Source organism: Ciconia boyciana, chromosome 1 (assembly GCF_034638445.1).
Source record: "Ciconia boyciana chromosome 1, ASM3463844v1, whole genome shotgun sequence".
Classification (NCBI taxonomy): Eukaryota; Metazoa; Chordata; class Aves; order Ciconiiformes; family Ciconiidae; genus Ciconia; species Ciconia boyciana.
Window position 1 is genome coordinate 25,837,326 of NC_132934.1, and position 25,933 is coordinate 25,863,258.

Below are 25,933 nucleotides of genomic sequence, written 5' to 3' on the forward strand. Positions count from 1 at the left end.
AAGAAAAGGAACTTTTCGTCATTCAGTGATCAAATTCTGGAGGCCACGTTGTTAGTCCTTATTTTAAAACATTCAAAAAGTTGTTCAATTAAACAACTAGAAAGTTATTCCATCTTACGAATAATACGCACAATCCTTTGTATGGTGTTTCACTTTTTTTAATCTGTGGATCAGAAAGACATTTCTGAGAAGTACTGTGTTTTCTCCAGAAATATATCAAGGTGCAACCTCAACCTGAAAAGAAAAATACAAATTTGTCTGGCCTATACCTAGCTGCTTAGCTTTTAAATGTAAAGGAAATGTTCCACTACAGCTGCTCCAATGAGATTAAGCAGAAGTGAGAACAGGAAATATTTTAGCATTTCAATAGGTATTAATAAATGCATTTGACAGAAGACAAATGTGTTTTGGAAGAAGAATGTTACATTTTTGAGAAACCAAGTGGATATAATTATATTAGCACTTAAAATCTCTAAATTGAAATAAGAAATTACAGTAATGGTGATCAAGATTTGCATCATGATAATTACTGTTTGGGTATTGGTTCCATGAATTATTAGGTATCCTCCTAACCTATTTTTCACCATTAAACTTAACAGCTCCTTGAACAGACATACAGTTATAGAGTAAATAGCCAAAAGCATGGAGAAAGTTGACAGAATTTTACAGTGGAAATAACAACTGATTCAGTAAATTCATATTTATTGGCTAGAAAGGCTATATTTATGATCTTGGCATTATATATGGGATTGATGCAATTTACTTCCACAGTTCTTAGTCACAGGTGATGATGGGACAGTAGCTACTCCAAAGTTATTGTTTTCAATTACGTTGTAGGTAATTTTAAGATGATCTGTACACTGAAAACCTGTTATCTCTTTTTATCCTCTCAGATATAGAAGCTGAAAGTGTGATATCCATGTCAATGGAATTTGGTTAAAATGAAATATTATTCATAAACAGGAAGAATAAACAAATAGTTAATTTGTGGAATAGAGTATGACCAGGTGTCATAAAAGAAATAGCCAGGAAAAAAAAAAAGTTGAAACCTATCAGATCTTGAGCACCAATATAATTTGATTTCAGAACAGTAAAGTGTATTTCAAAATAGGCTAGCTTATGTACACCTGCATGCTTTACTCAGTCTATCCCTTGTTTTGGATCACCCTTAATAAATGTTGAGTGCCTGGTATCTTGTTGTATCCGTGGCACAATCTTTACAGCTCAGAATTTTATTTTTAACAAGACAAAAGTTTATTAGTGGGTGCTGACAGTGCAAAATACAGTCAGTAAGGCCATTCTTATTACTGCACTTCATTTTATACTGACAAAAGAGAAAAATGCAAATTGCAAATTGTTATTAGCAGCAATGTTCATATGGGTTAGCCTACAGCTGGGAGTTCAATATTATACATTTTGGTTACGCTGTAATTTCCACTTCCACTTCAGTTAATGCCTGATTCATTAATAGCAAACATAATAACGTAATAATGTGCTTTTAAGTGTACAGCATATAGATAAACTCAATTTCTGTCTGGATTATTGGGTCTCTCATACCCATGCTCATTCTTGGAAGAAGCAAACTAAAATGAACATGATACCATTTCTATTTTGGCTGCTTTCTCCCAACTTCTGATTTCAAATGGTAGGAGGAAGGATACTTCGGCAACAACACAAAGCGCAAAAAAAGAGGGCTTGTGTTCTAGTAATCCACAAGGAATAATAAGGAAGATGAGCTGCGAGCCTTGTGTAGTTTGCTGTGATATTGGCAGCTGGCAGGAATATCAGATACCCGCAAGTAAGTGTAATGCTAAAGAATACAATCGTGGATTTGCCTTTTCTAACAGAACATGATTCCTCACGTGCTCTTTCATGAGGAATGATGTTAAAGTCTAGGCAATGAGATCTGTGACCATCTGCTCTACCAGATAATTCACTTCCAAAGACATGGTCTTGAGAGGCTATGAGAGTTAGCTGAAGTCCTGATCAGCAAGGAGTGTGAAGATCAATGTGTGAAATGTTTTCACCATGAACATTAAGCTTTAGGAATAGATTCAGACAGTTGCTTTTCAGGCCAGGATTTTCACTTACTGCTGCAGGTGGAAAAAGGGGTGGGAGAAAGATGTCAGTCAAGGACAGTGATCAGATCTGATGTTAAAGATGATTTCCAGTACTACATTAGTGTCAACAACAGGTGGACAACCCAGTGTTAGTCCCATCTATGTCAGTCTCTCATGGTGCATGTAAATTAGAGAAGAAGCAAACGCTGCCAGGCTCCCTGGGCAAGGCTCGCATGTGCCCCACCCCTCCCTGCTGTGTCCTGCAGAAATGGAGCCTGGGTATGTGTCTCCGGAGTAAGCTGCACCGCTTTCTGGGGAGGTCCTGGAGCCAGATGCTGGGGTGCCCAGACCCCAGCACATGCCGCAGCGCATACCTGCTGCTCAGCTTGCAGAAGCTGAGCCTCCGCCGGTGATGCTGGTTTTGCTGAACAGGCTGGGACTCTCCTCTTCCCTTTAGTCAGCATGACTTCTGATTTCTTTTCTTCTGTCTGTGAGTTAATGCTGGCACTAGATCTTTGTACAGAGGCTTTTGTTTTGTTTTGTTATTTCAATAGGAGTTTCTCTTGATTATTTGGGTGGTCCTATCCATTGCGATGTGCACAGTTCAAGGCTTCTGGAAGCTCAGGGACAAATTATGCTGGTGCTCGGGAGAGAGAGAGTACAACTAACAAAGTGCTTAGATTGTGTTTGTGATTGCAAGGCAGCATTCTTCCTGTATAGTGGGATCCGGGGGGGGGAGACTGAAGATACGACTGTCTCATCTTTTATGAAGATGGTTTCGCCTTGGAAATCTCATTTCTGTATTGTGACAAAACCTATGCCTGGGAGCACTGCTGGGAAGAGCATCAGTGCTAGGCATTGTCTTGTCCTGTGACTGCAGCATCTATCATCAGATCACAAAACAGGTTTTCTCCCTCTCAGGAAGGTAATTTCTTGTCAGAGTCCCTGTTTCAGTTACCAGTTTAGGTGAGGCTAAGGCTATGTCCACCACAGACAGAGAGCAAGCTCATCTATCTAATCCAGACAAAGCAAAGAAGACAGAATGTAATGTAAGATTTGGTTAATTTTCAGTGAGCCTCACTTTCGTTGTCTGGCACGTGTTCAGCCACCTGTAGGACTGGTTTATACAGGACCACTGCTTTCTTAAAACTTTTTGGTTTTGCTTGCATATTACTTTCTAGACTTTGTCTTGAAGTCTGTAGCTCATGTTAGTTGAAGGATTTTCTTTTACCTATTAGATCCCTTTGCTGGAGGATTACTACTGTATGTTCATTTTCCAACAATGGAGAGTCCAAGTAAATTATTCTTGAACATAAAATGAAAATACTGCTTTTTGTAAATGAGGCCCTCTTAAATTTTAGCTTGTGTAATACATCCTTTTATAGAGCATACTCTTAAGGTCACCTATTTTCTTTATTTCTTTAGTTTCTGCTAATCATAATATCTCAAGTAGGGGAAAAAATGAAGAGAAACTGGAGCTATGCTTACTTTTTGCATTTTGTTTGTGCCTAGTAGCATAATCAGAATCAGTATCGTCAATGCAATGAGTACCATGCAATTGTTTAGGAAAATGGAATAGCTTGTTGAAGGAAGTTGCAATCTAATTCATATAACTCCTTTTTTTGTACCACTGGCACATGGTGGGGGGAAAATGCTGACAAACCAAGTGTCTTAACTGAGATAACAGATTAAGAGCTAGAAGTTTGTCTGCCTAATTTAGCTTCTCCAAAAGCATGAAGCCCTGTGGCAGTAATTATCTTGCAGAGCTATAGTCACTCTGATAAATAACATTTTTTTCCAGTTTTTGCATTTATGTTTATATTTTTCCTACATGCTTATACGAAGTTATAACATCTCATGAAACATAAAGTTTTCTCTGTTCAAGTCTCTTAACTTTCTGTATAGTTCGTTCACTAAAGTTAAACATATAAGTATTTTTGTTTCGAATTGAGACATTGCCCCGTCCCTGGAAGTGTTCAAGGCCAGGTTGGATGGAGCTTTGAGCGACCTGGTCTAGTGGAAGATGTCCCTGCCCATGGCAGAGGGGTTGGAACTAGATCATCTTTAAGGTCCCTTCCAACCCAAATCGTTCTATGATTCTGTGATTCTGTACTGAATTAATTTGGCTTGTATGCACAAGATGGTGAACCCAATAATACATTTAATAGAAAAAATATTTCTCTTCCCTTTCCCCTTTTCTCCCTTTCCCCCTTCCTCCTCCTCCTTTGCTTTCTTGCTTGGTTCTATTTTCCCCTATGAGGATATAATTTCAGTCCTTTGGGTTTTGCCATTAAAAAATTTATTACTGATTTTTGATGACAAAAGTCATATAGAAAACCCCTGATTTGTCTTATTGCAGAGAAAAGCCAGTTTTCCCATGTAGATATTTAATCTTGGATGCTCAAAAATGTATTTCCATGCCCTCTCCCCTCAAAAGTTTGGAAATTAAGTTCTAGGAGTGCATTAATAAATATTGTCTACAAAAGATTACAGTCGCATCACTCTCAGGCCTGTCCTCTGCCCCAGTTAAATTCTGTTCTTTTATTTATTGCAGATGGGGAACTCAAGGGGATTTCACCACTACTCACCCTCGGCCTGTTGTCAAAGTAAAACTCTTTACAGAAAGCACCGGGGTGTTGGCACTTGAAGATAAAGAACTGGGAAGAGTGAGTATTATGTGTAGAAACAAGAAATATGTGAGTAATGATGTGTAGAAATGCGAGTGTTGATAAAACATGCCATAAAACGGTATAAGGTACTCAGTACGGCACCTGCTCTGCTGCAGCTGTACCAAACTGCTTTTTCTTTTAAGGGTGACTTTTCCCAGTGTTCAAAACATGATATGTTGACTTGGATTACCTTTCAGAAACTTGCATCAGGGATCCATGATGGTTCTCTTTGTCTTGTTTAAAACATTTTTTAATTCCTAGGTGACCTACCAATGCTTGTAGCTATTCAAATGAGGAGTGAAGAGGAGAGAGAGAAGACTTGGCATGTAATAAATACAGCAAACAACTGGGGAAAGGGAAGAAAGGACATAAGTGGTGGAAGAATGCGGGGGGAAGGACTGATTGGAGATAATATGTCAGACTAAAATAAGAGTTCTCACTCTTGTGCTGTATGAGCTTCCCTTCCCTTTTATGTTTTCCCTATTTTGACAGGATCATTTATCCTTCTTAGACCAAAATCAGGGGCTAGAGAGTGCAGTGTATCATAGAAAGAGGAGGGTAGTGTGAACGAAGCAGAGAGGGTCTCACCCCCCCATTTCCTGTTGAAATTCTCCCCTCTGACATGAAATGCATGGAGAATAGCTCACGTTTTAATGCTCAGTTCTGCATCCAGAGTCATGGCTGTTTCCCATTCAAGCGAGGACAGCTTGTTGGAAAGAGCAGGGCTGTTCCCCACTTTGTGTCCTCCACGTGCAGGTGGCTGCACAAAGACAGATTTTCCCACACATTGGGTCCCTTGTTAAGGTCAGGACTGTATCCCCAGTATTACTTCTTCTTGCGTCCTCTCATGTCCTTCTAGGAGGCCTTCAAGGTCACTTAGTCAAGGATGTCTGAGGTGAAGGTGGGATCTGCGTGGGGAAGGTTTCCAGTAGGGGTAACACACGGGCAGGAACTGGACAGGCGTCGTGGCAGATACAGAGGCGCCACAGGGGTACAGCTGAGCAGACCAGAGTCAGCAATATCTGGATTCAAAACAACGAAAAGAGACACTGAAAGGGTGGACTTACAGGAGCTGCACAGTGCTATTAAACGTAGAGAAGTTTCTTCTCTGTCCCTGCTTGCTCAGTCCTTTCAAAGCAGCAAAAGGAAAGTCAATGCAAGGGTGCAGGGCAGTGGAGAAGGGACTGCGGCCGTTGTGGACAGTAGCCAGCATAGTCATTGCCAAGGAGTCAGAGAAGAAAAGAAACATTAACAGAATAAAGGGGCTAAGAATTACAAGTGTTAACGGGATCCTCTTGCTCTGCAACCGTAAATAGCCAAACTTCAGGTGTAAGCTTGGTCTGCTTTCTTACGCTGCAGCTTGTCTGAGTTTCTAGGACAGGAGGTTAAAAAGATTTTAAATTATTTTCAAGAATGGAAACATTTCAAATGTAAAATATCAAATATAGCTTTTGCTTTAACTGTATCCTGTGGCCCCAGGTGGTTTGTTTTGTGTTTTTTTCCCTGCCTCCTCTCCCTTCCCACTCCTGGCTGCCTTCTGACACATGTGTATTTGTCAGCTGGCCAAATCAGTTTAAAGAAGGTAATAACTTTTCTTTCTTGGTTGGGATTGGTGAGGGTAGAGAGAGAAAATAAAAATAGGTAGTTGAGAGGGACTAGGGCTGAGCTCACTGGGCTGGTGTTGGATGGAGTCTGACCCAGCTTTCCCAGAGTCAAAGGAAGATGCATAAAAGGTGAGGGAGGAAAGAGCAATCTTCTGTTTCTGTTGCCAATTCTTAGTCTCCTGTTGTTCTTTGGCAGACTGTCTGCATGCTCTTATCGGATGCTCTGAGGTTTGGCAGTTTGTACCAGAATGAGGCTATTAAAATCAATGCTTTTTGCTGGGTTTTTTCCCCTCTGTCACAAAGGACAAAGGCCATCACCTTTTGTCCCCTTGTGTTAAAGGCTGTGCTGAGATTGGGTGTAGCAAACAGAAGTACCTGAGAGATGCTTGGATACTGATTTTACATTTTATAATCCATTCCTGATTTACCAAAAGTGTTCATCCCCCATCCTTGCCCAAAAAAAACCTTCTGTAAAAGATGTCAGTAAAAGATAAACCTCTCACAATGACCTTATGTACAGCGGATGGTCCTTAGCAGTGGAAAAGAACATGAAAAAGGGCATGTTGGCTGTGCATCAGCCTGTTTGGGCGTCTGGTCTGTCCTCCTGTGCCTCCCAGGTCTGGCAATAGCCGGGGTTGCTGACAGACACGTTCCAGCTGGTGGTGGTAGACGCGCAACTCAGGAGAAGGGGGAATCTGCCAGCTTACCTCTCGGGTTTAACCAGAATATTGAGAGTGCTGGTTGCTAGCTTCATGGGAGATAGGGAGAATATTTGACAGAATTTTTACAAAATAATTTTAAGGTACTGTGTATGCTCATGGTATATGTTTTAGCTTTCAAAGTCTCGTTTTGTTGTCAACGTCTTTGTTTTCAGGTTTGAGAGATTTAAATTCAGGTAGCCTTTGAAAAGATGCAGGATCCCACTGGATAAGTTTAATTCTAATAAAGTTTGGCAACTTTATGTCTGGTCAGTCCACTGCCGTGACATGCAGGAGTGCAGCTGATTCAGCTCAGTTTTTTATGCTCTGAAAAGGCCTGAAGATACTTCTACTGGTATTTTTTCTGTACTTAAAATTTCAACTCAGACCTGCCCCTTCTGAGGTAGGCTTGCTGTGGATGTTAATTCTGATCTGTCAAGTACTTCCGTCAAAGCATGTATCTTGACCACTTTTCTACATTATTGAAGCATGCATTTCCCATGCCCTGTGGTTATTGTGAAGGTTTTGTTCTGTTTAATCTAGAATTAGAAATAGAAGGTGGCATCAAACTACCTCATTTGAATTTTGAACTTCCATCATATACCAAAGGGTTTCTTCTGCCACCAAGGGATCAGCTTTTTATGAAAACAGATCTAAGGTGTGAAATGTGGAGCCAGCAAAGGTTTCCCCAGAGCTGCAGAGGAGAAGGCGTTTCCATTGACCCCATCAGCGCATGGCACTCTCTCACACTCACGAACTTAAGATGTAGGCCCTCATCTCAGTATGATGGCACTCCAGCACCTTGGTTTCAGGAGGAGACACTGCTGATTTCCAGAAGTAACTAGCTCATGGCAGAGCAGCAGGGATGCAGGCTCGTGCTTTCAGTAGAGAGGACCATACTTACAGCTTTACATACTCCCTGTTGGGAAGCAGAGGCTGGGAGCTGCTCAGCCTCTGCTGCAGAAGTCACCAGGTGAGCACCAAGCAACAGAAGGGTTGTTGTCTGTACTTAACATCTTCTCCCTTCAAGGCATTTAAGATGTGCTTAACCATCAGGAAGGAGTACTTATTATGTCGCTTGTCTGACATTGCTCTCTCCGTCTAAAAAAAACCAAAATAAATTCAGTCGCGAATGCCGAGAGAAGATTTTGCTTGCTGGGGGATTTTTCTTCTGGGTCCCTGCTGACAGCTTTAAGTGTTTTCAGACAAAAAACAAATCTTAACCTTTATTCTCTGTTCTACTCAAACTGGAGGACAGTTGGAGAAACCCAGTTTTCCACTGAAAGAAAAAATGGAGACATGTGCTGCACAGGCGGAGAAAGGATGTTATTTGGATTTGGGTTCTGCAGAACATGAACTTCTGGAGTCGCAGTCTGTGTCTGCGGTTGTGCAGACCTCCGCATACAGTGAACCACTGAATTTAACTTCTAGAAAGTGAGGCAGGCTGCATCTTTGAAGCTAAGTTTCTTCTAATGAGGAAATGTTAAGAACTTACTTTATTCAAATATCTTCGAAATGTGTGGCACAGTTTTTATGTGACTGACACTGATCTGGCTGCTTCAATGATTTTTGTATGGGCATACAGAAGGCAGAATTGATGTTTGCATTTGTACATGCAACAACTGAGGAAGCGTGAAGAAGCCTTCAGAGTTTGGAGTAAATACGTCTGAAAAATCAGCCTGGTGGTTTCTGAAACTCAGGGATCTGACACCACTTTTCCTTGTTCAGTACTTTACGTATGAAGATGTTCAAACCTAGTAATTCAAAGTGACAGCCATTGTGCTTGCTTAGCACACATGTGAATACAATGTGAGAACAGCAGGTGGTGTTTGATTGCTGATACTTTTTGAATATAAGAATATTTCAGCCTTGTCGCTCTGACTATTCAATTAAAAGGGAACTATTGTCTCACAACCTGCTTGTCACAGTCAGATGCCGCCAGCAATAATTAGCTGTGCAGTTATGTTTTTTTTCATTGGTGCTGTTACTCTGGGTTTCATTTAAAGACATTATAAAATAGCTCTACTGGCTAGGTACCCAGACTTGCATGATTGCCTAATTTCTGAATGACAACTGCACCGGGCATGTTGGTTATCTTCTGTGCTGCGTTCGAAGGGCCGCTGAGCAGAGATTATTTTGTACTGTGACTATGTAAATTTAAGGCCTGCCACCCTAGGGAATGTTTCTCCATCACATTTTGAAATGACTGAGGTTTCGCAGGTCTGAGCTCCTCTGACTTTTTTTTTAAGTTTGGAAAATGATAAGAGGTTGCTTCCACTCCTCCTTTTTTTCTTGCTGCCTGAGCAGTCTGTCTGTCAGGACCCTGCTACGTCTGGCTGAGTGCTATTGTTTCCACGCTAATGGGTTTTCTCAGCAGCTTCTCTGAGAATGCCTCTTGTCAGAAATTCTTGAGATATTTTTCATTCAGGCATTCTCTCTCTTACGTTTGGGGGACGGGCTCTTTGGGAAGGACTTAAAGACAACTTTTATCAATTGCTGAGATCTATTAAGGTAATCATTCAGCTGGCAGCATCGGCAGAGGTCCATTGATTGCATAAATTGCAAAGTCTTCCCAGTTCTTTGTCAACAACAGTATTTTAGATAGCTCTTTCACCGTGCGTTCACTGTTCAGTTTTTCTGTTTGATTTTTATTTCTTTTTAACCACCTGTTACCCAAAGCCTTATCTCAGTGTTTCAGCTATAATAGAATCATACCTGAAAAGCGAGAGATCGCTCAATAGGTGAGATGACGGAGCTTGTGTAAAATACTCATAAGCTGTCTTGGGGATCAAGCTCTTATTAACCCTTTCTTTAGGGGTTCCCTAGGTGAGAACTTCTCTACGGGAGTTACTTTCAAGAGAGCCATCTCCTTTTGCCACTTCTACCTCCAGCCTCGTCCGTTGCCTTGAGCTTCTTTTGCTTCATCCTCCTGGCAGCAGTGCATCATGACTTAACGCTCAGAGGACACGAGTGCGGTGCTGTGCTTGACGGGCTGCTGCTGGGGCGTTCCAGGGAACTTCACTTCTTGTCACACTGACAGCAGCTTCTGGCTTTCTGACATTAACCTGTCTTTGGGCAAGGGGCTGACATAACTCAGAACCGCTCCAAACTTTCATGTTAGGGGAGAAGGTGACTTGAGAAGAGTCAGTAGACACTTCTATCAAAAACAGGTAAGTGTCCCTTAAGTAAGGCTGGGGCCAGAGTTACACAAACCACATAACATTAAAGGGTCTCTATACTGTTACTAGTCATCTCTTTCCTATCCCAAATCAGCTTCAATAATTTTTGGTCTATAACTCTATTTTCAAATATTTGGTTTTATATATATGTATATGTATTTAACTAGGATATTTTCCTGTGATCTTTGCTCAGACAATGACCAGCAGCATAAATTTGCATGTGCCAAATAATAGTGGGTGCTGATTTCATAACATAAAATGTGCCTGTCCTCTCTGCTTGCACTGGTATCTTCTCAAATAAGTACATTTTAAAACATGAAAGAAAAAATCTTCCATAGAATGAATTAGTCCTGCTGCATGATGAAAGCTTCAACAAATGCAGTTGAGGGAGCGTATGATCTTATGTGTCGAGCACTCACTGGTTTTCATTGTTTTAAATAATTACAAATTGAGTTAGAAGTGTCCCTGGTAGAGCACAGGAGTTAGAGAACTTGGTTTCTCCAGTTCGTTGTGGGGTCTCTTGCATGACCACGACTGTAGTGATTATTCTCAACAGAGCTCGCAATGCTGATTATGATTAAGGCCACATGACATAATTCACTTCTCAATTGCTTGTAACTTAGCCAGACCTTAAGTGTTGAGGCTAAAATTTTTCATCCTAGGTATGGAATAAGATAAAAAGAAAATGTGGGTTTGGTCAACAGCAAAAAGCAATCATTTGTAGCACCATTTGTGCTCTGGAAGAGCACATTAGACATGGGAACTTCTTTTGTCTCAAAATCTTCTGATTTTCCTGTTGGGGACCATGCAGTTTGAAGAAAGGACAGGAAGCTAGGTGCCAGAAGCAGTAGGGGCTCCCTGAGTTGGCAGGGAGCAGGGCAGGATGGGGGACACCAGGGCAGCCCCAGGCATGGACACCAGGGCAACCCCCCTCCCTGGGGATGGGGCCAGGTTGAGGGTTTGGTCTGCTTTTTGAAGATGGCCCAGGCTGTGTTATGAAGAAGAGACTGCTGATGGGCTGCATCTTTATTTTCTTTAAGGTTGCATGGTGTGAGCTGTACTGAAGGCAAGATAAGGGTTTTCTGTAATAGCATGTTAAGTGTCATTTGCCTCTCAGCCAGGACATTAAGGAGCAGCTGCAGATCTTCTTCACTTTCATCTTTTTTGCTTGTGACAGTGAGCCAAAACTCAGCATAGTCTGCTCAGGATTACCATGATTACCAAGGTCTGGTGCCCAGGGTCTGAGATCTCAAAATGTGTCTTAGACAACCCCAACCTGTAAAATCAATCTTATTTCAAATACTTGAGTCAAAAGAATGGGTAGCTCCAGTGCTTGAGTTCAGCTCTTGAATATCATGTTTTTGGGTGGAAGCAGGGGATGGGGAGGGGGAGCAGCCAGGACATGAGGACACGACTAGGCTGAAAGTGAACTCAGCCACAAGTGTGGGATAGGGGAAAAAGTAGAGATTATCTTGACTCTTGATTTTTCTCGAATGCGCTTATGGCTTGCCAGTTGTTCCCTCTTAGCTTCATTGGTCCCTTTTGAAGGCTGCATTTTCTTTTGACAACAGAACAACTGCAGCCAGGGGTGGTTAGCTTGAGAGCTTTATCTCAACATGGGAATACCAATAGGAGGTATTTCTGCACAGCGCTTTTGACTCTGAACCTTCTGCTTGCTTATGTGCTCTGAGAAAGCAAGATTGTCCCAAGTTTGGCTTGTTCAAGCCTTCAGAGTGTTTTGGACAACGCAACTTTTCTTTCATACTGTTAAAGGAAGATATGATCAATGTGCCAAAGATAGAGGAGGGTTAATAGTTGCTTGGCTGGATTGACTGTCTCAGGAGTACTTCAAATAACTTCTATTGTCGTCCAGCTGGGGACTTAAATACGCAATCACAATAAATGATGGTTAGTTAAGTCATCGAATGATGTTCGCTTCATATCTTTCAACCTGTCGTATTTTAAGTCCAGGAAAGAAACATTTTCAGTTATTCACAATTAAGAAACAGTGTTTTGAGAATATCACCTTGCATAAATCCATAAATGTGTTGCTCTATAATACTTAAGATTTCGGTGTTTATTTTACATCCGAATGAGGAGAGGCATAAAGTGAACTTGCCACTTTTTCAGTTACAGTGTGGTCTGAGGAAATGTAATACTAGATATAATTGGACCATGTGGTCAAGTATTTTTAATGATCATGAAATGATTGAATTTACTGAATTATCTCAACCCACACTGCTCTGATACTATTAATTTGCCTTAAATCAGCTGAAGCAATGCAATGTACAGCAGCTATGTTTGGTGTGTAGCATTCTTGTCATTAATAGTTCATTATACTTTTTAATGCAGATTACCTGTTAGTTTACTTACTGTAAACACAGTCCTAGACTAACAACTCATAGTTCTCTGTGCTGCTGCTGAATAATCTGCTATGGTGATATTTAGAGGTATAAGAACAATAAAATAAGATACATTAAAACAAAATAAAATAAAAATTAATTCAGAAATGTATGATGTAGTAGGAATTTTATGAAACTTTTAGAAGTTTTAGACACAGTGAAAGAGTATCCTGTAGGTGAGTGTTATATCCTCCAGAGAAGATATATGAGTTGATACCATTTTATTTTTTAAAGTAGATTATAGAACAACAACTAGAAGATTAAAATCCCTTAAGCAGTGCTGAACAGAAATCTGAGACAGAATAGCAGACAGAATAGCCTAGAAAGTTTCTCCATGGCCAGTGGCAATGACATTGCATTGCCATTGGCAATGCAGAATTCTTTTAATACAAATTTCAGCAGCTTTTTACTTTTCCTATCAAGGAACATTTGCCCAGTGTTTTGGTTTCAGTAATTTCATGGGAGCTTACAGTTTGTGCCACCTGATGATACGGTACACAATGGTTAGTATTGCCCTTAAGGTCAATGTTAGTATGAAGGTTATTGTGAAGATAATTAATGCCTGTTGAATGCTTTGTGTGCATGTGTGTATGTGTGTTTGTGTGTAATGATAAAAAGTTTGATGAAAAAATTCTTTTAGCTCTCATTGTCTAAAGCTGGAAGGCATGACAAAGTGTAATAAAAACACGACATGGTGCATACTTACATATTCTGCCAGATACTTACTCATTGTGAGAGGTTTGAAAACGAAGCTCAAAAATACTTCTTTAAAAATTAAAAAAAGGAATTGTCAGTACTGAAGTTATGAATTAATTATACACTTGTCTGCTTATATTTTCATCAGCATTCTAAAAACTCAAGAAGTTGACAGGAGAAAGGTGTCGCTTGAGATGCATGAGCTGTAGTAAGCTGTTACAGAACAACAGGAACAGCAGCCTGTAGAAAAGGAAAAATTCATAACATCACCTACAGTCCTATGTGAATGTCAAGTGATTAAATGCAAGGAATGAGTAATAATTCTGTTTATATAATCTTGCATTTAAAAAGATAAACAAACTAAAAATCATTTTCTGTTTGATGCTTCAGAACTCAAAGGTTGCCATACTCATAATGCTTTTAATTTTTTTTTAAGGGATGGCTTTTACTCAAAATGAAAATCAACTTGTTTCTTGGGAAAGAAGGAATAAGCTCTGTTATAAATAGTGTTTGCTATGCATTTGCAAAAAGAAAAAAAAGTAGCCTCCTGATTTATTAAAACCAGAATATACTTTTTCTTTTCCTATCTCTTTAAAAGGTACTGAACGTACTCAATTGTTCTGACAGGTTATTTCTCCCACTGGTGTTATAAAGGTTGCACACTTGATTAGACGTGATGCATCATATTTCTCTGCTTCGCTAGAGTTCCTGATATTAACGGGATGCAGGAACGTGTTTCTGCAAAATACTGAGATGAGAAGCTGAAGGCCTTCTGCTTACGTCATCTTTCAGATGATTAGATCTGAGTGACACTATTGTAATATTTTTGGCTTAATAATATCCGTTAGATTTATGCTTGCTTGGAGATTCTTACTCAAATCCTTGATTTAACTTTCCTAATAACACAGAGGAGAATTTATTGTGTTTTATATATGTGACACAAGGCACAAGGACTATGTATAACAAAATAACTTGATGGTTAATGTTATGATTAATTTTAGTTTTCAAGAAATAAAAGATGTGAAGAACGCTGCTTTTTAGAGCGTTGTTACTTTTGAAATACTGCTTCATGATGATGGTAATTCAGAACTCACTGAATGTTATGAAAGTCTCCCAAACAGCGTGTTTAGAATATTTTAGAGTCTAAATTGATTCAAAAGTAGTGCTTATAATAAGAATGAAAGGAAATTATGTTTCAGCAGCATTTAACTGCTAAACTTGTGACTGTGGGTAAGGATTTCATGAAGCAGTAATATTTAATTGTACTGACTAAATGGATGAACTTTCTGGACGGTACATAAATAAATATTTAACAGCTCGTGACTAATATTAATCTAAAATTAATGGTTAGCTAGTAAATCTCTCAAGAAATTTATATAAATGTTTTAGCAATTAAATATTTAAAATTCAGTGTATTTTTATTTTTTATACATCTACCACTGTAGATTAAACAAAAGGGTTGTGTCATATCACATGTGAACTGGAGATAGTATCTTATGTTTATTATACTCCATTTGCAGCGAAGATGCTTTGGAATTAGTCTCCAATTTCTGTGTTTTTTAATATAATTGACTTTTATTAATGCTAATGATCAAAAAATTGAGTTAGTAAGAAAGAGCGTATTTTGGTTTTCTTCACTCAAGCAATGTCACTGCTGGAGGGGCGATCTGTTGCATAATGCCACAGCAAATTGTTTCAACAGGATGTTTCCAGCAAAGCACCGAGTAATGTAAAACTTGAGGTTCTTGTTTAGTTGTACATGACCATTTTCAAGTGTCAGCTGTTCCTTTTTGTTTAAAACTGTTAACTCAGAATGGACTAACAGAAGAGGAAATTTTATTAACTCATAATATGAAAATTCCCATTTGTAAGAAAATGAATGAGTTAATTTTTGAAATTCATCTATTACAATAAGATTAAGTCAACTGGTTTATTAGATTTATGAAACCTTTTTTAGTCATCTTTCAGATTGGAGGAGATGCAACGAGAATCTTCACTGCTTAGAAATTTCCATTAAAGACTAGCAGATTTTTTTTGCATCAACTCATTGAAGTTTTTATTTTATGACTTGCAGGTAGTGTTGTATCCCACATCCAATAGCCCAAAGTCACCTGATCTGCATAAAATGATAGTCCCCAAAAACAGCCAGGACAGTGACTTGAAAATTAAACTGGCAGTGAGAATGGATAAACCACCTCACATGAAGCACTGTGGGTAAGTGTCCATTTTCTGGCTGTCTGTATTTATTATTTTGCCTCATTGTGCCTGTGTTTAAGCATATGTAGCTAAAAACATAAAGTTTGTAAAATGTTATAAATGTGTATAACAGTTCTTATAATATGGCATTGTGTTATATCCTCGTTTTATACATAAAGTTTGGAATAGTCAGGAATAACATTCATTTCAGATGTTCAGTGATGCATAAAGACACATGATGAGCTAACTCTGAAATGCAGAACTAAGAGTACAGTGTCATTTAGAAACTGGTTTTGAATGTTACAATTTATAGCAATTTGGAAAAAAAGTTGCTCTTTAGTAGAAACATATTTTTCCATTAAAATAGGATTAATTATATACCTGAATGTGATGGTACTTGCAACATAGTCTCCCCTTTTCTTTCTCTCTCTGCTGTATGGTATTTCTCTTGAAAGGAATTTATGTACGAATACCAGTTTAAGGATGTTTTTTCTGTCTAACACTGAAACTATATGGAATACATTATTCATAAAGACAGCTCCCCTAGCCAACTGCCACTGCTGTTCCTCATCCCAACTGCAAAAACAGGTAGTGTTGCTGACAGTTAGCAAGGCTGTATCTGTTGTTATAAAGCAATTACCAGGGCTGTTTTCCATCCTTTTAACTTCTTCTGAATTAGGTAGAAGTAAATTTCAAAAAAAGAGGGCTCTTCAACATGTTAATGTAGAATTAATGTAGTGGCCGTACTATTTAGATTTGGTTTTAGTCTCCTCCTGTTAATATTCTGCTCATTGTATACAGACAGCAATTGCCAAAATTTCCTATATTCAGTACTTTAAAAAAAAACAAACAACAAACCCAACTTACTTAAGTTTTGGCAAAGCTGTAATTGGTTGGGCTGAAATTTTCCAGGTATCAGCCTCAGCCCTCATTTTAGTTTGGGGAAACTTAGACACAAATGCTCAGGACTGTAACAATGAGACTTGCTGGCTGGAGACCTGTGGCTGGTGACCAGGAGCTGGGAGGAAAGAGAGGGAAACCAATCGTGGAGCCAACAGGGGAACTGGAGCTACTGCGCTTGGAGACTGGGACTGAGATGAGAAGACTTAGAGTAGGGCTGCAAATACATGAATAAGGGAAATGGGATAATGTGGCAGGAGAGAGCAGGAAGACTGGGGTGACATGAGTAAGTTGGAGTGGAGAGGACCTAGGGAGGAGAGAAAAGTGCTTGTCTGTACTAAAGCATGATGCTCTCCTGTCAGTCCCCACCTCCTGCCCTATTCATTTGCACTCACCAAACACCTCTGAAACGGTTTGGTAATTGTGGCACATCCTTGTCTAGATTCAGTCCACTAGCATGGTTTCGGTCTGCTGCTGCTGGAAGGTATTCAGCCAGTTGAAGTAGTGAATGCTGCAGGGGTGGCATGGTGCTGCCTGCATTCTTCAATGGTTTTTCAAAATGCAGAGATGGGGATGGGATGACTTGAACAACATCAGTAATGAGTAATACAGAACAGATGCATCTAACTTGCATGTGACCTGGTTCAGCTGCATACTCCACACTACAGCTACATCAGGGATTTTGTGCTCCCATGCACCTATCTCAACAGGTGACTGGGAGAAGTCCCCATTTTTGATCAGGTGACTGATAATGTTGGGGTTGTGCTGTCTACAACCCCAGTTAGGGTATAACATGCAACTGATTTTGACCTGGGTCCAGAAACAAGGACAAGGCTCCAATGCTTCCTCCCGTCGTGCTCCTGGGTTTCCCCAGAGGCTTTCTTGGCTGGGAGCTGTTCTTCTGGGGTCTTCCTAACCCCCCAGTTTGCTTTTCCATATGGGTTTATGTCACTAGTCTTCTTGTCTGAGCATTAAATGGATTGCCCAGTCAAATATTATTTTCAATAATTTAATTAAATCATTATCCCTTTCATCTGCTGCTGCTGGTTACTTCCTCACGTTGATTTTGAATCCTAATCTCCTGGCACAGTTGTTTACTTCTTCATTTTACTTCAGGGTCACTGCTGTCACTATTTTCCAGGCAAATATTGTTGTTCTTCCCACCAGAAATGCTCAAGGTCAGTCATCGTTTCCCTTTCTTTGTAGCCATTAGCTATAATTATTACCTACACATTTGTCTAGAAAAGTTAGGGCACCGAGGGAGGGCTGTATGGACTCCTCCACCATAAATATATGTGAAATGAAATAAAAGGTTAATAATTCCTCCAGTAACTGTTGAAAAGGTTGATGAAATACTGTCTGATGGCACTGGAATTGCAGTGAGAGGAAGGAAGAGGGTGTTTGTTTGGAGGGAAAAAAACACCTGCTAGAAGAATTATTAATGTGTACAGTCAGGAACCATTAATGTTATGAAAAGCCATCCTCCAGACACTCTCTGCAGCCTTCTCTTGACTTCCTGGGTGTGTATAAGTATTAAGTGGTTATTTGCTATTTTTTCAAGAGGGATTCCCACCTGCTTCAAGACACAGATTAAGGCTATTCTGGTTCTGAACTGATTTTGTGTTATCAGATAAATCCTCATTTGTGAAGAGGCTGGAAACGTGGGGTGGATGATGGACAGTATTACAGGAAGGCAAAGGAATATTTTGCGGTTAAGGTAGTTAAGGGATGCCTGGAAGAACTGGCTTTTATCCCCATTTATGCTACACAGAAGGACCTGCTGTAAGAGACTGAAACATTTCCACCTATAGTAACTGGTAGTATGTTATTTGTTTCCTGTGCCCAGTTTGATGAACTGGAATCTGATTTCACAGAGGTGCCCAACACTCACAGCTACTAGCTGAAATGAGTGGAAACTGGGCTGTAAATATCCATTGTGCTGTTAGAGTCCAAATATCCTAAAAACTAGATCTTCATCTTAATATCTGAAGCCTAAAGGTTTTAGTACTTCAGTTCTCCTGTTATGAAGTGAGAATAATACCACCTCTCAGTGTCATAGACATTTGAAGGTAAATCTTGGGAAGCAACTAGTAGAAAAGGTTCCTGCACGCCTCACAAGCTGGGGGAAGTTGGGCATGGTCGCTCCTTTAGCACATGGCCAAAAGCTTATGCTCTGCCGGGCAGTCTTATTGCAGTGCCAGGCTCTGCAGCTCCCTGGTGAACCTAGATGAAGTAGAAAAGCAAATAACTCAATTCTCTCTGTAAAGCAGTGTTTGCGTAACATGCAATGAAACAGGCCATAGGAGAAAATAAAGCCTTGAGGAGCTGGGAGGCAGCTGCTGCTATCCTGAATAGTGAAAAGGGCTGGGAGGTTTTTGTTTATTTTATTTTATTTGGGGTTATTTTGTTTTGTTTTATTTTGTTTCATTTTATTTTATTTTATTTTGGTTTTAGTATGTGGTCAGATATTTAAGCACAGTGTCATAAGAGTACACAAAAGGGGGGGGGGGAATGGTGAAAGACTGTGTTCAACCTTGCTGCTGGAATTTCATCCTGTTAGCAAGTTGAATGTTACAACCTTAATAACAGACTTCTAATGTAGTTTGATTATCCCAGTTAAGTTCTAATTCTTCAGTTTATTTTTCAGAAACATCTCATGCTTTATCTTTGCCCAATCTTTGAACTAGACAACTTACATTTTCTGAGTTAACAAGCTAACATACAAAAGTCATATTTGTCTCATAGGAGAAAAAGGCAACCTGTTGGCATTAGATAATGCCTTTCAGCTGATAATCTCAAAATTTATTCAAAGTTGAATTAAAATTTTACCCCACAGCCAATTGCAGAAAGAAGGAGTTTATTAGGTTAATGCTGTATCATGATTAAAAAAATAATAATGGTAATAAGAGACCATTTTTTTAGATATGGGAGCTATGCTCAAATATTTCTGTTTCTGCAGGGTCAGCAAAACCCACAGGCCCAAGCTAATTGTGGGTCTACAGTTTTACTCCTTCAGAAAAGTTTCTCCTATTTAAGACTGACTGTACTTATTGACACAGGGGATATGCTGAAAGACTTCAAAACCTGTCTTGCATTTATGCTCCAAGAATATTCACTTTTACCAATTATACTGTCTTGTACTTAAACTGAGATTTTTAATTCACAAATAGTATTCTGGACTGCAGTACCTTCAAATCGTGTTCCCTCTTTGGGTTTCCACAGTCATAACAAATAATTATATTTCAAATAAAATTATAAACTTGGGGTTCATTTCATTATAAATTGTAACCTTTCTAAGAGCAAGAAATAAAAATCCTTATGACTCATCACTACTATGAATCTCAATTGCAGTTCATTTGTACCTCTGCGAAGGTTAGCTTTGCTAACCACGTTACTTTTACATTAGTGTTTATGTTGACACATTCATACAGTTAATCTAGTGTTACTCCACTAATGTGATTTTTAAAAAAACACTTGATCAAGGAAACACTCCGTGATTTTTCTATGTATTCTGTTATATGCTTAAAAAATAAGGAATACTCATATAAATCTTACAGTAAACATAATCCTATTATTTATTTTAGATAATTTTTTTTATTCTTGCATTAAAGGCTCTCAAAGTATGAAACAACCCGAAGGATATATAACTATCCTTTTCTATTTAAACCCTGTCAATAGATCACAAGGGGAAGCATGCACAGCTAGAAATTCTTAGTAATAACAAGGTAAATGTCACTCATTAATGGGGATTTGTAGAACAGTTCCAATTATTGGCAATTCGTGATATTTCAGATTCCTTTCTCATAATTTGTAATGTATTTGTCGTCTTCTCATAGAATGTGGTAACCTTTTCCTTGTCTAATATGCAGAACACATACAAGATATTTTTTAAATCTTCTTCATTAAGGTAGTAAAGCCAACATCCATGCAAAAGGAGGTTTTTTCACATTTCTATTAATTTATTCTGTTGCAATCTTGAGTCTAAAACATACCATCAGAGGAAATAAGCAAAATATGACCTAAAAACTTCCTATATAAAATGCTAAAAGCCTGTTTATTTCGTCGAGTTAGAATAGCAGCGTTAGGGAGGTACTGTTTGCTTCAGGAAGGCTCACTTGGCTCTCCTTAACTCATAATTACATTAGGGTTGAAAACTCAAGCAGGACAGGTTAATCCACTCAAGTTATGTGGGTTACTGTGAATACCTTTTCTAATGCGTGGGGTTTTTTTAATGTGCCTTTGCACATCTGCATGCATTTAAAGGATGCATTATTTTTGAAAGTAGCTTTTGTGTCAGTTAAGTTGTCTGTTAGCATAGCCTAGTGGTTACTAAAGGGTATTATTCTACTGCTTCCAATCTAGAAATAAAAAAGGAATACTGAGATTTTTTCAAATAGCTTCCTTTAAAAGGATTAGTAATGCTTAATGGTCATACCGAAAAAAGGAAGATACATAATAATGTAAAATGAAATTCTTACAAATTGAACAGCCTGAACAGGACAATATTACAAAGTAGTATTATTTGGGTTTGACTTCCGAAGTAAAACATTTCAGGATAGCTCTTGTCCATAACTTTTTCCAAGATTTGAAAGGCAAAATTCATTCTTGTAAGTTCTTTTCTGCTTTCCGCTATGACATGTTGCATATAGAAACATTATATCTTTAATTTCTTAAACTTTTGTGTTTGGAATATGCATTCTACAAGCACTGGAGTATGTACATGCCCAGATTTTCTCCCTGCCTCTCATCTGTGAAGCAATTATTTTGGTGACTTTTTTGAACTTGTACTCTCCAAAATTGTAAGGAATCTGTGTGAAATCATTTTTCTCTCACAACTTCTTTTTTATTAGTAGTAGTATTTTATGGGTGTATTTTCAGAATATAAAGATCACCATGAATTTGCTAACCTTTTAAATTTTTTTCTCTTGTGCACTTGGAATTGACTGAAATGTTCTTAGGAGAGCATTTATAAACAATATAGCGACTGGTTCCTGTATGTGACTGAAGTATCACATTTCTCCTCTGCTGCTGTGGTTTTAGAGCTAAAGGAAATCTATGATACGAATGCCCTGGTTAGCAGTCTTCCAAGATGGAGAATTAGAGGATAAGTAATTTTCCCCTCTCATTTTTATGACACTTGTCACCCATTGATAAAAGACTTCATTGGAGAGGAAGGTGAGTATCATTATCTCTGTTTCACAGATGAGTGAAATGAAGCACAGGACTGAACAGAGATCACCCAAGGTCACAGGCAATTCAGTGACCAAGCTGAGGGTAGCACTGGGATCTGCTGGCTTCTCAGTGGGTAGGGCTGTAATGTGTGACTGTCACCTGGATAAACCGTTGTCATAGCTACTACTGAGCTCATAAGTCAGCTAAGAGCCATGGGGACCCTGAAGTTAGCCAGAACAATGGTGGTGCCAGCTCTTATGTGCTGCTTGTCCATGGTCACCTAGCAAAGAAGGGCAGGAGGAGACACAGAATTAGGTTTATAACTTCAAGATGTGTAATCTGAAGGCTGATCTGAAGATGAGATCTGCTCCCAGTATCGTTATTTCAGAGAAATGTGCAAGGTGACCAGACCGAAATGACTCTATTTCAATTCTGGGTTACTTTTACAGATAAAGTTAGATGTCGGGAATACAATCACACTTCTCTTAGCAAGTGCTGCATGCTCCCTGTCACAGATAGGCCTTTGTGTTGCATATAATGAATTTGAAACTGTGTTTTTTCTCTAAGCCGAGACACATAGATATGTCAGAATAATTCTAAATCATTTGTTTTACCAACACTAAAGGTGAAATAGAAACAAAATTTTGGCTAAGCTAAAATGTCAGGTTTAGTTTCTCTTAGAACGAGTAGGTATACAGTTGCTTCAAAGTGAAGAAAAGTGTTAGAAACCTGTATGTATCCAACATCTTAGAAAATCCTTACTAATACTTGTTATGATATGGTAATATGTAGCATAGACTTCTTCAATTAGTATTATTTTCCGTGAGATAAAACCAATAACTTTCTAGATTACTTTTCAACAGTTACTGATAATACTTTTCTCATTAGTGAAGACAGTAACATTTTTCTCTTATGAAAGGGAGAGGGGGCTGAGAGATTCCTGTTGTTCTTTTTCATTTCTTATCAACACTACGTAATTGTCTGAACCGAATGTTAAGATAAGTAGATACTTACCTAATTATAGCATTCCTTCATCTACATAAGTAAACTGTTCTGTATCTCTTTATAACATTTGATTTGTCTTTCCAAGTTTGTGCACAGCACATCTCGTTGTAACCCTAAAGTCAGTATATTAGCACCATCTAGCTTTCTGTTTGTTGCTATTGCACTTAAAAAAGGGTAGCAGAGCACTGACTCCAGCTGCGGCTTCAAAGAGCAGTGTTCTTGCTGTCCTTTGGTAGAAGGCTTATTTTCCAGTTTGTGAACGTTAAGACTGGGAAGCATAAGGAAAGTCAGATGGAAGAAACTGTTGAGTTTGTTTGAATTTTGCAAACTTTACATAACATCAGATAGTTTGGAATCCTTTTCTGATCTTTTAGCCATATGGCCTCACTATAGCAGCCCAAAAATTTAGGTATTTAGGCTATGTCAGAATTCTCTGAGTTTTCTCAAAGCCACTATGTAGGGAGGAATACCTTGACAGGTTGGTTTATCAATGCTAAGACATTGGCTATGTAAAAAAAAGGAAGGGTACACTGGAGTTGGTAAAGTAAACTTTTCTATATACCTACTGCATTCAGAAGAAGTACAGATTATCTACTAAATTAAAATAAATGCCTAATCACCAGACAACAAAGCTTTGGAAAGATGAATTACCAGAGCAAGAGGTGGGCTTCAGTCATGTCATCTTTTTTGTTCTGCCTAATTTACAGTTTCTCAAATCTAAATTCAGGTCAGAGATAAACTATGCATAGCTGCCTAAGTGATTTTTAAAAGCTAAGTCTCCTTTTATTTTAAATGAAACTCAGGCTACTTTGATAGATAGTAAGAGAATTTTACTTCAAGTAACCATGCAGTGAGGAGAAATATCTTCACTTCTACTGATATTTCTTGGTTTTCTTACTAGTTATAAATATTGATCTTTATAGATAAAATAGTGTCTGTGTATATACTCTTATGAAGATTAATGAAATTAAATAGATATTTTATATGAAATAAATGTCACTTCAGTTAATTCCTGTGAGGATTTTTTGTTTGCACTGGTGGTAGTTTAGGGTTTGTGATGTCCTCTGACACATATCCCTTGTTCTATTTGGCAGCAGACATGCTTGATTTGTATTTTTAACATCCGCGGTTTTGTTCAAAGCATTTTCTGATACTATCATAAGAACAACAGAGTTGTAAGAAATATGGGTGGAGTGTATCAGTGCTCCTTATCATTTCTATTACAATTACTCCTAATTAGTCTCAAATACATTTAAGAGGTAAATTTTTCTACAAATACCTGACAGAGATTGCCCGCTGCCATTTGCAACATCAGACCTTCTAGTATTTTGAGATGACCTGTAATCCATATATAAATGGGAGGTTATTAAACTACCTTTGTGCCATTGATGAAAAAATAATCCTCTGCCACTCGTTCCTCATGTGTGGGTAAAGGGTGCCTGCCATGAAGGAAAGCCTCGGTCTTCACCTGAGTCTTGATTCACTAACCATATAACCAAAAATGCTCCTATTTCCTGAGGCTATCTCAGTTGTTTTAATTTTTGTTTAATTTTTGTTTTAAGTTGGCTTAATTTTTAATTCACTTCTAGTGATGTATGGATGCCTTACTATTATTATTCCGAGGTGTCTCATAGGAGTATTTTCTGTTACACTAGTTTAAATTATGATAAACGAATGCTAGCATTTTGCCATGGAGAAAAGTGCTAATGTGTTAACTGTCTTTATTTAAATGATTTTAATATTATACACTTTTGCAAAATCAATTGACTGTAATCAGTTACTTTTTAAAAATTAAAATTGAACTTCATGAAAAATGACACATTAAAATTACATTAATGATTAATTGGATAATGATGATGGGTTAATGCAAAATTACTATGGAAGGAAGAAGCAAAAGTGTTTATCCTGCTGCTAGATCCTTAGAGAACAGATTATAGCTATGAGCCTGATTTTCAGTGCTTCCCACAGTAATTGCTTCTAAGGAGACATGGGGAATCTTGAAGACCTTAATGATATGCCACTGCCACTTTAATTGCTAAGAGAAGCCAAGAGAATCTTAATTGCCAAGAGAAGCATTACTAATTAAGGTGTCATTCTTCATTCATTCCATAGTAATTAATCTGAAATATTTGTAAAAGCTGAGATATAAATTTAGATCCAAACTCACTTCGCTTAACCACAACAGACTTTATGTGAAAAAGATCTATGGGTTAAACAAGGTTAACAGTCAGAAAACTTAAAAGATAGATTTTGTCTTAAAAAAATTTTGCTTTGTTTTTACTCATAACTTTTTAAAACATGAAGTAAAAGAATTGAGAATATATTTAAGAGTCTATTCTCATGAATATGTAATTTATATTTAAATTGTGATTCCGCTCTCATTAAAAAAAAATCATTAAAACTGTTTATATAGGTTGTTCCTTTTTCTTATATTTCACTGAAAAGCTACATGCTTCTGAAAATGTTAAGGTGGGTTTTCTTCAGCTCTGTGATTAGCAAAATGATGCAAGTTCAGTTGTAAATGTATTGTCTTTAGATCATAACTTTAATAACGTTTGTTCAATATCTTCCTGCCTTCACTAGGATTGAGTATGCATAATTGATTAGGTATGGAGAATCCCCGTAATCAGTACTGCATGTGTGTCAAATCTTTCTTTGGTTCATCTTTGCTAAAATCTTTATTCAGCCTCACAAAATAATCAATTGGAGTGAGCTGGTCCTGTTGGCACCGGTCCGTTTCCTGCGTACTGGTTTTGGTACCTTGTTCTCTCCTCAGCATTCTTTAATGCAGTTATGTTGCAGTCTCACTGGGTCCTAAACTCTTATTCTTTCGGCATAGATTATCTCTTATGGTTTACCTTAATGGTGCCTTGCATTCAGATGTAAATGCCAATTTTTTCTTCATATTGTGTGAGATCTTGGAACCTATAACCGAGCATCTCAGTGACCCATAGAACAGCTAGGGAGACTTTTCTAGTCTATACTAGGAAATTTCTGTCTGCAATTCTCAACTTTAAATCTCTCCCCATCTAAACTTCCTGGTCTTTGTGTGCATGTGTGAGTGAAAAAAGAAGTGAAAAAAACCTTGGCAGCAATTTTCAGTTTATCACGTTAGAGAAGAGGTCCCTTTCAGACCATAAAGATGGTGATGAGCTGTGCTGCAGCATCACTGAGGACTTGTCATCATAGTTTATGTGACTTACTCCTAATTCGTGGCTGCTCCACTTGAGCAAATTTGAATGCAGCATCACTGTGCGAGAGAGACTGGTTGACTGAGTACCTTCTAGCAACAGCCACTTGTTGCAGCAGTGGGATGAGATTAAGCCCTATGCACAGGTGGCAGATTGCATGT

At 38.4% G+C, this 25,933-nt stretch overlaps 1 protein-coding gene across 8 annotated transcripts in view; it reads left to right on the forward strand.

Moving 5' to 3' along the window:
* The window catches only part of CADPS2 (calcium dependent secretion activator 2), a 318,768-nt gene that overhangs the window by 154,061 nt on the left and 138,774 nt on the right, over positions 1-25,933 (forward strand). For all 8 annotated transcript variants that reach the window (XM_072870283.1, XM_072870362.1, XM_072870837.1 and 5 more), the window contains 2 exons: positions 4,615-4,726; positions 15,383-15,522. In XM_072870283.1, the coding sequence (XP_072726384.1) occupies positions 4,615-4,726; positions 15,383-15,522 (252 nt within the window). The remainder of the gene's footprint in view (positions 1-4,614; positions 4,727-15,382; positions 15,523-25,933) is intronic.